Raw genomic sequence first — 17365 nt, 5'->3', positions numbered from 1 at the left:
AAAACATAGATCAATGGAACAAGATAGAAAGCCCAGAGATAAACCTATGCACCTATGGTCAACTAATCCATGACAAAGGAGGCAAGGATATACAATGGTGAAAAGACACCCTCTTCAATAAGTGGTGCTGGGAAAACTGGACAGCTACATGTAAAAGAATAAAATTAGAACACTCCCTAACACCATACACAAAAATAAACTCAAAATGGATTTGAGACCTAAATGTAAGACTGGACACTATAAAACCCTTAGAGGAAAACATAGGAAGAACACTCTTTGACATAAATCACAGCAAGATCTTTTTTGATCCACCTCCTAGAGTAATGAAATAAAAACAAAAGTAAACAAATGGGACCTAATGAAACTTAAAAACTTTTGAACCACAAAGGAAACCATAAACAAGACGAAAAGACAATGCTCAGAATGGGAGAAAATATTTGCAAATGAATCAACAGAGAAAGGATTGATCTCCAATATATATAAACAGCTCATGCAGCTCAATATTAAAAAAACAAACAACCCAATCCAAAAATGGGCAGAAGACCTAAATAGACACTTCTCCAAAGAAGACATACAGATGGCCAAGAAGCACATGAAAAGCTGCTCAACATCACTAATTATTAGAGAAACACAAATGAAACCTACAATGAGGTATCACCTCACACTAGTTAGAATGGGCATCATCAGAAAATCTACAAACAACAAATGCTGGAGAGGGTGTGGAGAAAAGGGAACCCTCTTGCACAGTTGGTGGGAATGTAAATTGATACAACCACTATGGAGAACAGTGTGGTGGTCCCTTATAAAACTAAAAATAGAATTACCTTATGACTCAGCAATCCCACTGCTGGGCATATGCCCAGAGAAAACCGTAATTCAAAAAGACACATGCACCCCAATGTTCCTTGCAGCACTATTATACAATAGCCAGGTCATGGAAGCAACCTAAATACCCATCAACAGACGAATGGCTAAAGAAGATGTGGTACATATATACAATGGAATATTACTCAGCCATAAAAAGGAATGAAATTGGGTCATTTGTTGAGACGTAGATGAATCTAGAGACTGTCATACAGAGTGAAGGACGTCAGAAAGAGAAAAACAAGTATCGTATATTAACACATATATGTGGAACCTAGAAAAATGGTACAGATGAAACCGTTTGCAGGGCAGAAATTGAGACACAGATGTAGAGAACACACGTATGGACACCAAGGGGGGAAGCGGCGTGGGGTGGGGGTGGGGGTGGGATGAATTGTGTGATTGGGATTGACATGTATATACTGATGTGTATAAAATTGATGACTAATAAGAACCTGCTGTAAAAATAAATAAATAAATAAATAAAAATAAATTTAAAAAATTAAAATTACATTGCTTCAAAGCACCACACTGCTCATAAGCACTCATCTGAATCTTTTATTTATGTAAGTATGTTGAAGATTATCCCAAGAGGATAAAGTATTCAGGGTTTTTTTTGTTGTTGTTGTTTACCTTGATCAATATTTACCTTGGAGATGTTGGATAACTTGGCGCCATCCACTTATTTTTTTTTCATGTTTCAGTAAACCCTGTTCTTTAAATGTCTCTTTCCTTTTCTTTCTCCTATGTAAATAACCCTTCCATTGTCAAGTTATTTCCCAGCAGATCTATATTCAGAATTTCATGGTATGTAGGTTTTAAATAATATCCTGATTTTTAACTCTTTGTTTATAAGGCCTAAAACCAATCATGGACTAGCAACATTTTCTTCCTCAAAAAAAAGCATTGATCAATGTTCCAATCTAAAGTTCTAATTACCTATTTCAATCTTTGGAAAAAATGATATTTGATTCCAGAATATTCAGAATATGAGAGAAAATGATTAAAGCTATATCAGGGCCTATGTGTATGAATTATACCAAATTCTTCTAATATTTTGTCACCACAAATGTGTTTGGGCACATTCAAAAGAATTTAGGAGATTGAGGTGATAGCCAGGTATAAAAGAGTAAGATTCTGGAATAGAAAAAACTGTTGGAGAAGCTTCTTTCTAAAGCATTCTTTGATGTTTTCCCAAAGTAAACTGCATAACTTTAGTAGGAAATATATATATATATATATATATATATATATATATATATATATATATATATATATATACTAAAATTGTCATTAGGTTATTTTAACTTGGTTAATTGTAAATGGCATATTTTTGATGCACATGAGTATTTAATAATACTGCCACTTTGTTGCCTTTGTTTAGAATAAAAAGAGTGACAGAAATAGAATTGTGTTTTGCTACAAGGATAGACCAGATATTTAAACAGTCACATGGGCTTTCTGCTGTACTGAGGAAGTCCACTTTGTGTGATGGACTCTAATTAGTGCAGCTATCTTATTGAGGCACCCAAAGCCAAGTACATGATTCAGAGCAAATACAGACACTGCTAATCATACACATTTAGAATTTGTTTTAGTGTCCTTTAAAAGATACAATTATAACACTATACCTTTCATCCCCAAAACCTGCAGTGAGGAACTTTTGTCAAAAGGATTTCTAAATTGACTGTAAAAGTCAGGTTTGGCTTAACCAATCTTTCATCAATGTATGTATAGTTTTTAAAATAATTTCTAATATGTATTCATTAGAGCAACTATAATCTCTTACGGGACTCAATTGTATGCTTGACTTTCCTACCTAAATTTTTAGTTCAAGTTCACCTTTCATTCTGGTAGAATTTATCTAACTGCTCAGCCACCCTTCACAGTTGAAAGGAATTGTGTGCTAGAGCTAACTCCTTAAGAATTATAAGTTCAAATGAAAGAAGGCTTACAATCAGCAAAGACAGAGCTTTGAGAGCACAAACCAAGTAGAGAAGGCAGGATTCATTCCCTTATGGATTTATACCAGTCTTCTTTGCATTAGCACTAGATATTCCTTGGTGAGTTGTTTGATTGGTTGGTTTCTAAGCTGATCTACAGCTTAGAAATATATTAAGTACATTCAATAATGAATAGCTTGACAAATGACTAGCATGGGTTTTCCCTTTTCTTGAGTCTTCTCCAGAATAAAAGCAAATGTGAACTGTGTTCTTAACAAACGGAAGTAGGAAATGAGGGAGAAAAAAAACCCTAAAGAATGGTGATCATAAAATAGAGGCAAGATCCTTGTGTGGTCTCATTCATTTGCTATCTTTTCCTCCCAGTTCTCTGACCTATTTTACTAGTAATGATTGGTTTTTCACACCTGGAGATCACAAAACCCTGGTGTGAGGTCCAGCCTGCGGAGTTATGTGTGAGTATCCAAGCTGCTCATTCATCAGGAGCTGAAGTTTTCCCTAGCTTACTCAACTCTTGTCTCACCAATGAGGTGGCAGTTTTCAAGGGCCAGTAATAAGAGGTGTATATTTTCACTATGCTTCACATAGATAAATACAGAAGTCAGACACATACTATATTAAAATATCAGAAGAGTGCTGAGGTGCCAGTAACCAGAAAGTTCCTTTTTAACTTGGAAGCTAGTGTGTTTCATACGAAAAAATTCCTCCAGTTCCTTGAAGTACCTTTAGTGAATTACCAGTGTATCAGCATTTCTACCTCTTGGTAAGCATTCATCTGTCACAACAAATCCATAGACTTCTTTACAGCCTTACAATCCGCATTTGGAAGAAGAGAGTCAGCTCTTCCAGAAGGATGGAAGAAACCATGAGGAGGTTTTAGTAATAACAGTAACCTGATATTTTGAAACTCTAAGGTCCTGATTTTCAGCCTTTCACCTGACAGTAAAATTAAAGCTAGCCCCCAGTAATAAACTTATATTTCTTTAATCATATTATATAGATTGTGAGTGATTCAAAATCAGAAACCAGGTCTTGTTAATAGTGTGTCCACACGCTAACATCACTGTTTAACACATAGTAGGTCTTTAATAATTATTGTTGAATTGAACTGAGTTTGCTGACACTCAGCACCAAAAAATGATTTTTCAACTTGGGTAATTTAGTGTACCTTTGCATTCTGTGGTTGCACTTCATTTAGCCAGCAGAATTTTATTTAGGAGACAGAGAATAAGTTATACTGAAACTTTCTTTCAAGTGGAATTGAATTTACTTCACAAAAATCATCATCTTTTAATCTGAGCATTCTACAAAGGGTGACCCTAATGAGAAAGAAAAAACACCACAGCATCCTTGAATATAGATCAAAAACTCAAGTCATCCAATAAAACAGGACCCTGTAGAGATTGGTGCTGTGACTGGAGATTACTATAATATTATCTTTCTTAGAAAGTAGGAAATCTAATTACCTTCAAGTTTCTCACATTTGAGTCATACTACAAATGAGTTGTGTCCAGGTACAGAAAAACCAACAATATTTTATTTATAATCTTATTTTTAGCTTTTGAACTACAAATTCAGGTTCTAGATTTGTTTAAAAGATCATGGGTTTTATAGATGCTCATATGTAAATTAATCTGTTGTTTGCTTACTTTTTGTTTTCCATTGAATGGTCCTCCTCATAAATACAGAACAGGTCATTACATGAAAAATATAAGATCTTGCATTTTTTCCTTGTTCTCTCTTAAAAATCTATTTCTAATATTGCATTCCCCATTGGACTACTTCATAAGGGCATGAGAGGGGAAAAAGAAAAGACAGAGGAAAAAAAGAAAGACAAAATAGACTGGATCTCACCACTAGAATTCACCATAAAAATCTCAAAGTGTAACAGAATTCTTACAAAATTTCCTAGACCAGTTCTTTAGGGAATTGAGATCTCCTATGAAAAATATGATGATTGGGAAAGGCGGGGACAAGATGTGGGAAAATAGTAAATAAGTGCAGCAAAAACGGGTTCTGAGGAATACACATAATTTTGTCTGCTTTAGATCACAATAGAATTTTTAATAAATAAATTTCTTTTCTTTTTTGTTTTTTTTTTGTAAAGACACTTTTTTGAAACAGTAGATTTAGCCCAGTCAGTTGTGTCATTTTTAATAAACTGTCTTTTTTTTTGATTGTTTGTATTTCATAACTGTAAATGTTTTAGATTTGAGTCTCTTGGACATTGTCTTTAGAGTTCATTCGGATCAATAACGGTTCATGCACTGAACTGTGTATTGAATTTATTGTGTTAACTGTTGTGGTGTGGTTGAAGGGAGATTTGTAAGAGTTGTAGTGGTTTAGGTGCTCATGCTCAATAGCAGGCATGGGCAGGTGGCTTTCCATGGGTGTGTCTCCTGTAATCTCATCATCCACATTAATAATTTCAACAGTCCTCGTTGGGGCATGATGGTTTTGTCTATGGTGCTGCTTCCTCATCTTGTAGAAAATGACCAGCATCACTGCAGCCATGAGTGTGATGGCCACAAAACAGCCAATGATGATTTTGGTAGTCTTCATGACTTCATCGATTCCTGGGATCCCACTGTTTATATCAGTCACAGGGATGGTGAATGTTTTTTCTGTTGACCTTGTGCTCTGTGGCGTGAGATAAGTGGTCACATTGGTGGTCTCCCAGTCAATCACCGGAGTGGGACCCACATTGTTATCTGTGGTCCTTGCCTCATCCTGAGAAGGTTCCATAGTCTCTACTGTGACGGTTGAAAAGTACGAGAAGGGAGTAGTGTTTGCTGCAGTAACATTCAGGGTGGCCGAAGCAGTGGTATTTCCAACAGAATTACTCACCATACATGTGTACATGCCTGTATCTTGCACAGTTACATTCGTGAAGTTTAACGTGCCATCACTGAGCACGGCTATCCGCACTTTGTATGCCCCATGTGTCATGACTGTTCCATTTGGAGTAATCCAAGATACAGAAGTCAGGGACGTGGAGGCCCGACACTTCAGCTCAGCTGCCATGCCTTCAGTGACATTGAGGTCTGCTGGGGGCTCCACAATGACAGGTGCATAGCATGTGAAATAATTCTGGTCAAGCTCCCCAATGTACCTCCCTTTCAGATTGGGAGGGGTGTTACACCGGGCACAGCAAGCTGTGTTGGAGGGGGCCATGTCTTTTATCCACCAGCTGAGCCACAGTATGTCACAGTTACAGTTCCAGGGGTTGTGATGTAAGTGTATCCGTTCTAGATGATGCAAGGGTGTGAAGAGGTCATGAGGCAGTAATGTTAGATTGTTGTGTGCCAGGTTGATCTCCACCAGTGACTGAAGGTTATCAAAGGCATTCCGTTCAATCACTTGAATCTGGGACTGTATCATCCACAGTTTTTGAAGGTGCATCAACCCCTGGAAAGAACCAGGCCTGATGGCAGACAGATGATTCCCAGAAAGATCCAGCTCATCTAGTTTTATGAGCGGTGTGAGGTTAGGGATTTCTCGGAGGTTGCACATAGCAAGGTTCAAATACCTCAAGTTGGACAGACCTTCAAAGGCACCTTCTGAGATATATGAAAGCCTTTTTAATTCCCCTAAGTCTAGCCGGCGCAAAGAAGGGATTCTGTTAAAAGCATAAGAAGGGATGCTTTCGATGGGGTTGTTTCTCAACCAGAGTTCCTTCAGTTTAGACAAATATACAAAAGCTCCATTTGGGATGGTCGTAAGACGATTGTCAAAGAGTTCCAGGGTGTTGAGGTTTGCCAGACCATTGAAGGCCCCAATTTCAATTGTTCTGATATGATTCCTACTCAACTGTAGGATTTCCAGGTGCCTCAAGTGTTTGAAGCTATTCACTTTGATGATCTGGATTTGGTTCTCATGGAGGTTCAGCAGCCGGGTGTTGGTGGAGATGCCATCTGGAACCTCACGTAGGTTTTTCCGAACGCAAATCACCTTGCTGAACTGGTTGCTGCAGGAGCAGACGGAAGGGCAGGTTTGAGCCCGCACCAGACCAGCCACCACAAGAAGTTGAAGAGCCAGCAGCACCACAAGCAGGGGGTCAAATAAGGCCCTGTTAAACCTAGGACCTATCATTATCTGCTGTGGATGTAAGGTCATCTTGTTCAACATTCATAATTTATCTGGTGTTGGTCCTTCTGGAGTTCAAATAATCTGCAATACAATGAGAGCACAAAAGAGTATTAGATTTCCTCCAGATGTCTTTCTGGAGGCACTGTATGTAGTGTCATTTATTAAGCGATGTAGCTCATATTTATAGAGAAGTGTTTTCGTACTTTGAGTTAGCAGCCATCCACAGCCAATATTCCATCCGATGTGCAATCACAGAGAAATGGAAGAATGAGGTAGAGGGCCTTACTGTGGTGTTTATCAACCAAGTCTGACCTGAATGCATGAGGACATATGCAATGTACCCCACAATTAGGCTCAATGTCCAGACCAGATTGGAAAAGTTCAGAAAATAAAATTGGGGTGGGGACCATACCAATAAACTAAAAATTCCCTTGCAAAAATTATTAATAGCTGGCATTTTATTGAGGATTAGTCTATGTACCAGACACCACAGGCTATGGACTTCACAAACAATCCTATCCAAGAATGGCTACATAACTTGCAGGGCTCAAGGCGAAATGAAAACGTGGGATGTCTTGTTAAAAATTATTAAGAATTCTGGGGCTTCCCTGGTGGCGCAGCGGTTGAGAGTCCACCTGCCGATGCAGGGGACACGGGTTCATGCCCCGGTCCGGGAAGATCCCACATGCTGCGGAGCGGCTGGGACCGTGAGCCATGGCCACTGAGCCTGCGTGTCCGGAACCTGTGCTCCGCAAGGGGAGAGGCCACAACAGTGAAAGGCCTGCATACCAAAAAAAAAAAAAAAAAAAAATTATTAAGAATTTCAAATCAGTTAAAGTAGGGCATGAAGCCAAGCATGGACCCTTCTGAGTATGGGGTCCTTTGTAATTGCACAGGCTGCATGCCCTGATCCTTTCTTATCCTTGCAGCACTCCTCTGAGGAAGGAACTGTTATAGGCTCCATTTTCAAGATGAAGAAATTTAATAGTAGGGGAAGTAACATGCATGCAGTCACATGGTTAGTAAGTACAGAGCCAGGGCTTAGACGGTCAGCTCATCGGTCCAGGAGAATATGATCTCAAGAATTCCATGAAAGGGCTTCCCTGGTGGTGCAGTGGTTGAGAGTCTGCCTGCCAATGCAGGGTACACGGGTTTGTGCCCTGGACCAGGAAGATCCCACGTGCAGTGGAGCGGCTAAGCCCGTGAGCCATGGCCACTGAGCCTGCACAACTGGAGCCTGTGCTCCACAACGGGAGAGGCCACAACAGTGAGAGCCCCGCATACCACAAAAAAAATAAAAATAAAAATAAATAAGAACTCCATGAACAAGTTTCTGCAAGAATGATGGAAAAAGCAAAATATTTTTCACAATTAATTTTGTTAAAATACCTTTCCTTTGGGGGTGACTTGAGATGTAAACACTGGCAACTTATCATATGGTACCTGTGAAAATGTACTGAAATAATGACATGCACAAATATACATAAATTTCTAGAGATGTTCATATACAAAAACTCATGACAACAGAGCCAACTGCTACCTATAGGTAGATATACCACAAATTAAATCACACCCCATGAAACATAATGTTTATGCACAGAAAAAATCTTAGTATAACTGTATTATATATGTATTATGTCCCTACTCTTACTGATTTTAAGTAGATTTCTGGGAAGGAAATAAAACAACTCACTTTCTGCAGCTCTTCTGGCACAAAGAGGAATTCCAAAGCTTGTGTTACCCAGTATAAACCCCACTCAACTGGCTTATCATGGATTAGGCACCTGTGTAATGACTTCTCCCAAATTTCTCATCTCAATAAACAGTGCCTCTTCTGTGAATCTCCTGGGAAGAAAAAACAAGTGTGGAGGCTCACCATATCCAATTCAAAAAGGAACAAAGACAATAATTTAGTATTTATTATGTGTCACCTTGAGCAGGTTACTTATCCTCTCCATGGCTCAATCTTACTTGCAAAATGGGAGTGACATAATTACATAACCCTTAGTGTTATTGTGAGAATAAAATTAGTTAATGTTCATAAGGGCTTAGAATAATGCCTTCCATATGGAAAGAGCTCAAAAATATTAGATATTATCATTATTACTCCTACTGTTTTGTTGTGTCCCTTAGCCAGACATTTTGCTAAGTACTGAGCATACAAAGGTGAAGAATATAATCCTCATCCTTGAGGGAATTATAATTCAGAAGGTAAGACAGATAGGCGAACAGATGAAACAAAATAATATATGTTCATTGCTCTGAGACCAAGCCACGTTGATAGGAGGGCGCTGAAGTCAGAGTAACTCAATCTGTGCTGGTAAATCAGGAGATTTTCAAAGAGGAGGGTCATCTGATCTAGATTTTGTAAAAGAAATTGATAAAGAAAAGAAAGAAGAGAAGAGGGGCCAGACTGAGCTAAGACAAGGAAACATGAAGGATGCTAGTACAACCAAAGAACCATAAAACTTCCTCTGTGGTGGGAGAATGGAAAGCCTGGGGAAGAGAATGGGAAAGAAGCTGGGATGAGATCGGGTCCAGACTGAAGAGTTGGTTTTGCCAAACTTAAGAGTCCCCGTTTTATCCTACAGGTGACATATTCTGTTTATACAAAGAAATGTTATCATCAGCTTTGTTTTTAAGAATGATAATATTAGATTAACAGGGAGACAGAAAAGTTTTGGAAGAAACCAACAGCAAGGAGAAAAATTAGGAAGATCCTCCAGCTGCTCCAAGTGAGCCTTAGAGAAAAGTCAATTCCAGAGACAAGTGGAGTTTTTTGGTCTTCTCTTCCATGCCTACCATCCAAGGTCTTGAGGAGAGAAGGGCTGTCTGTCTCCTCTTTAGGAGTATAACCCTTCTACCAGTGGTGAGATTCTCAATGTTAATTAGCATTTGTAAATAACTACATCTTCATAGAGTACACAAGACAGAGAAGAGGCTCTTTTCCTATAAAAAGAGATTCTTCACTCAGTAAATGTATCTGCCATTAGCTGCCCTTAAATATCTACCCACATTCACAGAACTGCAGAAAAGGACCTGAATCTCAAGAAGGTGAGGTTTAAAGTCATCGATGCTTTCTGGCTTCAGAGGCTTGTTTTGGTCTCCTTCCCTATGGCAGCAAAGAAATTTGACCACTAAGTGCTGAGCTGTTACTCTTTCTTCCAGCCTTCTGTGGCAAACTGACTTGCTGCCTTTCTCCGGGCTCTTGCAGCTCTAGGTTGACTTTTCACACCATTCAGTACTATGATCATTTGTCCCTGGGTCTGTTTCCTGCGCTATCTTGTGAGCTCCCTGAGGACAGAGGCCATGTCTCATGGTCTCTTCTTAGCCTCCTGACAACACAGTACCTGACATAGTGAGGTGTACCAATGTATTAATTATGCCTTTTATTTTCTGTATTTTCTGATGTTTTGATATGGGGCTTTGCTTATCCTGGAGAGACTGCCCCTCCAAGGGCTAACTAATTCCTAGAGATAGTAAAGGATGGGCTCACAGGCATGCCTTTCATATTCAAATCAACCATTATGAAGCCAGTACCCCAACCATTTCCTTTATCAGTTTTTACAGGGCTCTTTACACTTGAGCCACTATCCCTCTGCCCTCATCATCCCAGGGCTAGATACCAGGCAACTGGGATAGCTCCTGTGTTCCAGAACCCACTGAAATTATTCATACCACAACAATGTGGCTGGCAGGCTTCTCACCCTGAGTTAGATTAGGAGTTATCCTTCATTGTAAATTTAAACACAACCTTAAAAACCCTTGTAGATTTCCATTTTAAGTAGAATCTTATTTAAATTGCCAGTAATCATGACCACTGAAAATTTTTCATTCATGTGATTCAGTATTTTCATTGCGTATGTTCCCCTTTCCCCAAAACACACTTCTGAAGGTAAGTGAGAAATTTTTTTAAAAATGAAAGAACAAAGAACAACACATAAAATCTCTAATATATTAATTGATAGACGCTTTTAGGATTGGGGTCATAGGGCCCTACTCCTCCATTCTTCTCCCACCTCCCACCCCATGACTCTCTCTAGAATCCTAGGGTCTCTGGCAACAGAGGTCAAAATAACTGGTTGACTGGAAATAGCACAAAAGTGAAAAAGATAAGTCCTTATTCTGCCATTTGCTACCTTTATGCCTTTAAAATATGAAATAACAAAGGCAGCCATGTCTGGTGGTCAGAGAAAAGGCTCATGAAGACTTTGAATTTATATGCCTGCTTGAACCCCCATGACCCTACAATTAGGAAAGTTACTTCACATGTCTATTATAGCTTACTTACCGCATCTGTAAAAGGGAAACAACAGAGTTACTTACTCAAAAGGCTTTTGTTAGCACTGTCACATAATACAGATAAAGTTACTGGCTCATAATAAGTAATACATATTTACTACATTTTAAAATAAAAAGTGATGGGAGCTTCTTCCTCTTATATAAGATAGGAATAACACTAATACTTATTATTCAAAGTTGTGGTAAGGATGAACTGGAATGACCAGAAACATACTATCAGTAAATTATCAGAAACATACTATCAGTAAAATATACCGAAATATGATACATTGCTCTTAATCGTAGAGTATATGCGTCTCCCCGTTTTCAATCCCCGGATTGTTTTATTTTCTATTTCTTGCTTACTTCAAGGTCTTTTTGTTATTGCAATTAATGAGATTGCCTGTAAATCAGTCATAAGTAACAATTTATGAATTATAGTTGGTTCAAAGTTAATTTATAACCTGCAGCAAATAAAGCTTGGTACATGCGCTGAATCGAGTAAGTTACTATCAACAAAAGGTTTTCTATTTTAAAATCTAAATTATCTTACTTTCCATCAAAAGCCAGGTTTCAACATCTCTTTCAGAAGATGTTTTTATCACATCAAAAGGAAATGAATTTAAAGGTACACACTTCCATTACGATGTCATCTCATAGCATTTATTTACAAATAGATCTGTGTGGGTTTTGAATTAAACTATAATACTTTTAACCTTGTCCCAGAGGATATCCTGACTTTTTGTCAACAGACCTTTCTTCTTTCCTTACCTATGCTTCAGTGCACTGAAAGACACAGAAGGAACTGCAGGAGGGAGAGTAGCTAATGGAGATGCTTTATTTAGCACAGTATCATTGTTAAGTCAGCATAGATTGTTGTGTAGACAATGGAACTAGTTTGCAAGCGAGGTGGGAGAAAGATACATTTAGTTAACCACAATCAGCCGTCCCATCTCAACAGACCACATACTCACAATCATATGTATCTGCAACAAACCTCCCTAATCACTGAGAAGCAAAACCCCACATTTAGAAAGGAGACTGAGACCTCCACACCATACCTCACCATCAACATCAAATTGACTTAGCTCTGCCATGGTCTCTATCAGCATCTCTATCCTCTTCTGAATTCTCCTGCCAAAGCAGTTTCATTGTCCTTAGAGAAACTTGCCCAAAGATCTATCAATTCTTTCAGGGAAAGCATTAACAGAAGTCTGTGCTCTAGGATTTTTTGAATCTTCTGCTTCAACTCGATGTTTTCTCCACTCCTGGATTGTTTTATCATAATTCTTACCTAATCCTCATCAAGTTCCTACATTGAACAATTCTCCTAAAAATCAAGCTTCCAGTTCTCAATAAATTCTGGCTTAATCTTCACCACTCCACCCATAGAATCTCCTGGACCTCTGTGGGATGGTGCTTCTCCTTAGTAAGCAAAAAACTCAGCTCTGTCTTACCAACAGTTTGTGTTGGTGACATTTTCAGAATCAACTTTTTAAACAGAACTAAAGATGAGTTATTCACCTAAAATATGCTTGAACTCTAAGCTCTCTGTCTGTCTCTCTCTCTCTGAATTTGTTGCCAACCCAACATCCTACTCACATACTCTTTCCCTAGAAAATTTTGTTCAGGAAGATTGAGTTTCATCCTAAAAAAAAAAAAAAAAAAAAAAAAAAAAATCACAAAACTATATTATCTGCTTTGGAAGAGGCTGGCCCAACCTTGATGAGTTAATAGAATTTGGTTTAAGCTAGTACTAGGCAAACTTTTTCTGTAAAGGGCCAGATAGTAAATAGTTGAGGCTTTATAGGCCATATGGTCTCCAGTAGCAGCTACTCTACTCTGCCATTGTAGCTTGAAAGTAGTTCTAGGTAAATGAATGTCCATGTTTATGTTCCAGTTAAACTATTTATGGGCACTGAAATTTGAACTGTATATAATTTTCATATGTCTCAACATTTTCTTAAAAATTTGTTTTCAACTATTTAAAAATTCTAAAACATTCTCAGCTCACAGGGCATTCAAAAACAGATGGTGGACTAACCTTTGGACTATAGTTTGCTGAGTTCTTGTCTAAATAAACATTAATTGTACCATTCCTATTGCCAGAGACTGATCAGGTCTGGGCATGTGACACAATTTGGCCAGTGAGATGTGAGGAGAGGTCAGCTGAGGGGGTTCTGGGATTTTTTTTTTCTCCCACTAATATGAAGAAAGACAAGGAGAAGGAGTAGTTCTTTGTTCTGTTTCTGGGTATTGTTGTGGGTATAAGATACGGAAAGTTGCTGCAGCCATCTTGTGGCCAAGAGAGGAGGCAGCCTGAGGACAAAGCTGATGTGCTAATGAAGGAAAACATGGAAAGAGGGGAAGAATTTGCATTTCTGATATTGTGACAAGCAGCTAAATAAATGAATCCTGTAACAGTTTTTCCTCTGTATTTTATTATTATGTGCAATAATCAATTCCTTACAGTATAAACAGTTCATTATTTTTCTGTTTACTTACAGCCAGACCTACCTGAAGCTTTCATAGTCATTCTCCTCTCTCTCTCTATTTCTCACTATCTCCCACTTCCCCAAACCAAGAGCAAAAAAACGGCAAATAATACAGAAAAATTCTGATTTCTTATACCATTATATACCTGAGACCTACCAAAGAGAACAAAGTAAGATGAGGCAGAATGATTTGCTTATAAGAAAGGAGGCGAGGCTCATCCCCACCTTGCTAAGAAGGCTTTCTATTGTAATCATTTCTCTGGATAGCTCTTTAAATTTTAAAGAGTGCTAGAATACACAGGAAAAGGAAAAACAACAAATTAAATAACATAATTATCAAAGATAGCTCACCTCCCATATCAAATTTATTTTACAACTATTTCCTAATATAGTTCATTATTTTTTCCCATTTGAAACCCAGTTTTGCAAGTCTGTTGAGCTTTCCTCCCCTCATGCAGGAATATATGGCTCTGCACATTTACAGAGAAAGAAAATTTTTGTAAATACACCAAGGGCTGACCCTCAAGGCAAATGTAATGGAAGTGATACAAGGCTTAAATGGCTCTACCCTGGGTACTGAACCTGTCAAGTCAACAGGAGGCTCCTTGGCTATATACACTGACCTTGCAATGTTTCTAGAAAAAGTTGGGATTTTAAAAAATTGATCTTTAAGGAAAGGAAAACCACCTGGATCTGCATTTTCACTTTTCTAGAAGACTTACCTAACTTATAGTAAAGGAATACATGAGTTTAATGTTTAGAAGTGACAAAATTACAATACCATTAGATAAGAAAAAGCAGTGAGTGTAGAGAACTATGTATTAATGGAAGAATAAAAACATAACAACCCATGTGGCTAACATGTTGCTACGTTCTGGAGACTATAAGAAGGGCTAGAAAAGAGCTAAAGTGACCATGCCTTCTAGAAATTTACAAACTTATTGAAGCTGTAATACAAATGCATAGATACCTATCAAGAATAAAAAGTGTACAGATGTGTATCTAGGTACTAATGTAAATCAGTGCATTTGATATTTAAATGCCATAAAACATTTAAATGTCATAGATAATCAGAAAAATGTTAAGAAGAGGGTTTGGGATTTTATGTAGGTCCTTAAAGGGATATAACCTTGCATTGAGGCAGATGGTGGAGGAAGGCATAGATGACTTGTAAAAGAAGAGGAATAGGAGTGTGAAATCAAAGAAAAATAACTTAATGGAAGCAGAAGACTTACACAGCAGAATTTAGATAGTTAAGTTGGCCCAACTGAGGGTCACTGAATTCCTGGTAGGAGAGTTTGGATTTGCTTCAATAAAGAAACTTAGGAAGACACTCCAGGCTCTTAAGCAAGAAGGGCATTGGTGAGAGCATTATTTTAAGAAGGCTCCATCCTTGTGCATAAAAGAAATTGGAAAGAGGAATGGTTGATGGAAAAGGAAGATGACTTCAATAATCGACATCCCTAGCATTACTTTAGAACAGAATAGAACTGATCTTCAATCTGATTATCTGACTACTCAGACATGTATAGCTTCAAATTAATCATCCCTAGTTGAAATCCTGTAGAGCATGAAATGCCAGTGAAGGCAAAATTAGCTTCTGTATGTAGTCTCATTAAAAAAATACTGGTTTACACAGAGGGAGCAGGGTATCACTTTTGAAACTCTGATGCACAAGTAAGGAAAGATGCATTTTTTATCTCTAATGCTGCTCATGTCCACATTGTAAATTATACAAAAAGGACTATGAAACACACATTCAGTTTTGGTTTCTTGAGGACATACTGTACTTTCCAACTTGAAACAATGTTGAAGCATAGAAATACACCCAATCTATATCAGCAAAACCTAGTGGAACAAAAACCAGATTTAGAGTAAAATGAGGTGAGTTAGAGGGTTGGCCAAGTATTCTTTGGCATAACAATTCTTTGGTAAATTAGCTTTCTCTGAACTGCACCTTCCTAAGTGGGAGTGATGATAACATTAATAGATATTGAGAGGATTATACGAATTAAATGGTGTACCATATACTGAAAGAAAATTCCCAAACCTGCCCTGCATCTTTGTAAATGCCATTACCACACATCCAATTTCTCAAGGCAAAAATGTAAGGATCTTCCTTGACTTTTCTTTTTATTTACATTCAGCACAACCCTATTCATTAAAATACTGACTTTACTATTAAAATATAAGTGGATCTATCTACTTTTCCTCATTGTCCCTTTCTAGCCAAATCACCTTCATTTCTAACTTGGACCACTGAAATACCCTCTTACCAGTTTCTTTACTTTTGCAATTGCTTCACCACAATTAATTCTTCATACAGCATCTAGAATGAAGTTTACAAATATAAATATGTTCATGTCATTCTTCAGCTGAAAATGCTCCTATTGACTTCATACCCTTTTAGAGCAAAATGTAAACTGTTTTGGCCTCCAACATATGATTATCTGATAGTTGCCTAACCTCTTTTATCTTTCAACTTCTCTTCATTTTGCCTTCTGTCTTCAACCATATTGAATTTTCTTTGTTCCTCAAATGCTCCAAGCCTTTTCCTTCCTCAGGACCTTTGCACTAAGGTTCCCTCTGCCTGAAACACCTGTCCTTTGGTTTTTGCATGGTTGATATTCCTTGTCATTCAAGACTCCCTTTAAATTTTACTTTCTCAGAAAATTCTTTCTTGATCACCCAGCCTAAAGCAGACCCTCCATCACCATCAACCAGATTACCATTTTAACTGTCATCAGAGTACTTCTAATTTAATACTTTCCTCATATATTTCAATGTTTATTTTCTTACTGCCTGTCTCACCTGAGTGGAATGTTAAGTTCCTTGGAGGAGTGTCTTATCTACTCTAGTGATATTCTTCCAGAAAAATATTCATCAAACATTTGTTAAATGCACAAATGAATGCATGAGTGTTCAAGCAGATGGAAGCAGTTTGTAGATAATTAAGGCTATATGCTCACTGAGGACCTAAATAATATATTTACTAATTGATCCTTAGCATCTAGTAGAGTCCAACTCACATAATAGAAATTTCATTAATTTCTGGAATGATCCTTGTCCAGTTTTTAGTTATTTTCATAGAAGTCTTCCTACAGAGAAAAGGTGGAGAGAACAAAGCAATATAAAGTTCATTTCATTGTCTTCTTGCTCTCTTTGTTTATTTTTAGTTTTAAAAGTTTCTTTATTTTTTGGAAGGAAAATCCTTCCTTATTTCTTTCTCTTTATCTATTCTTGTCAATAGCAGCCCTGTTTTAAGTTTGGCCAGACAATGCCCTCTGCTGTATGTGCCCAAAATAACATGATTGCCTTGAAAATTACAAGTAGATGATGCATTAAGTTGTGTGCATGATTTGCTTCACATGATACCCACATGTACTGCAGAACTAAGGAGGCTTGACTCAGCTTTTGAGTCCCTCCATTAGGTCAGACCACTTAGAGCAGAGAACAAGAATTCTTATAGACCGAAAGCCAAATCATCCTCAAATTTTCTTTAAAATGGAAGGGTCTCTTGATCATCACATTTCTGCTTCTAGAACACATTTGAACCATTAATTAGAAAATTCTTGGGTGAAAATGTCTAATTCTTCTTTCACAATCGAAAAGAACAGCATGGATTAGGCAAGGTATTGGAGTAGGCAGTGGGAGCTCCAACTATGTCTTAGCAAC

At 37.8% G+C, this 17365-nt stretch overlaps 1 protein-coding gene across 1 annotated transcript; it reads right to left on the bottom strand.

Moving 5' to 3' along the window:
- Positions 1–4682: 4682 nt before the first annotated feature.
- LRRC4C (leucine rich repeat containing 4C) lies at positions 4683–6953 on the bottom strand (the record flags this gene model as incomplete). The annotated part of the gene is made up of 1 exon (XM_082627762.1): positions 4683–6953. One exon carries the CDS (start codon positions 6951–6953, stop codon positions 5031–5033), a length of 1923 nt encoding a protein of 640 aa, XP_082483888.1. The 3' UTR covers positions 4683–5030.
- Between the last annotated feature and the right edge of the window lie 10412 nt (positions 6954–17365).

This window comes from Mesoplodon mirus (genome assembly GCF_964341445.2).
Source record: "Mesoplodon mirus genome assembly, chromosome: 7".
Lineage (NCBI taxonomy): Eukaryota > Metazoa > Chordata > Mammalia > Artiodactyla > Ziphiidae > Mesoplodon > Mesoplodon mirus.
The sequence above is the reverse complement of the archived record's forward strand: the minus strand, read 5'-3'. Positions and strand labels throughout refer to the sequence as shown.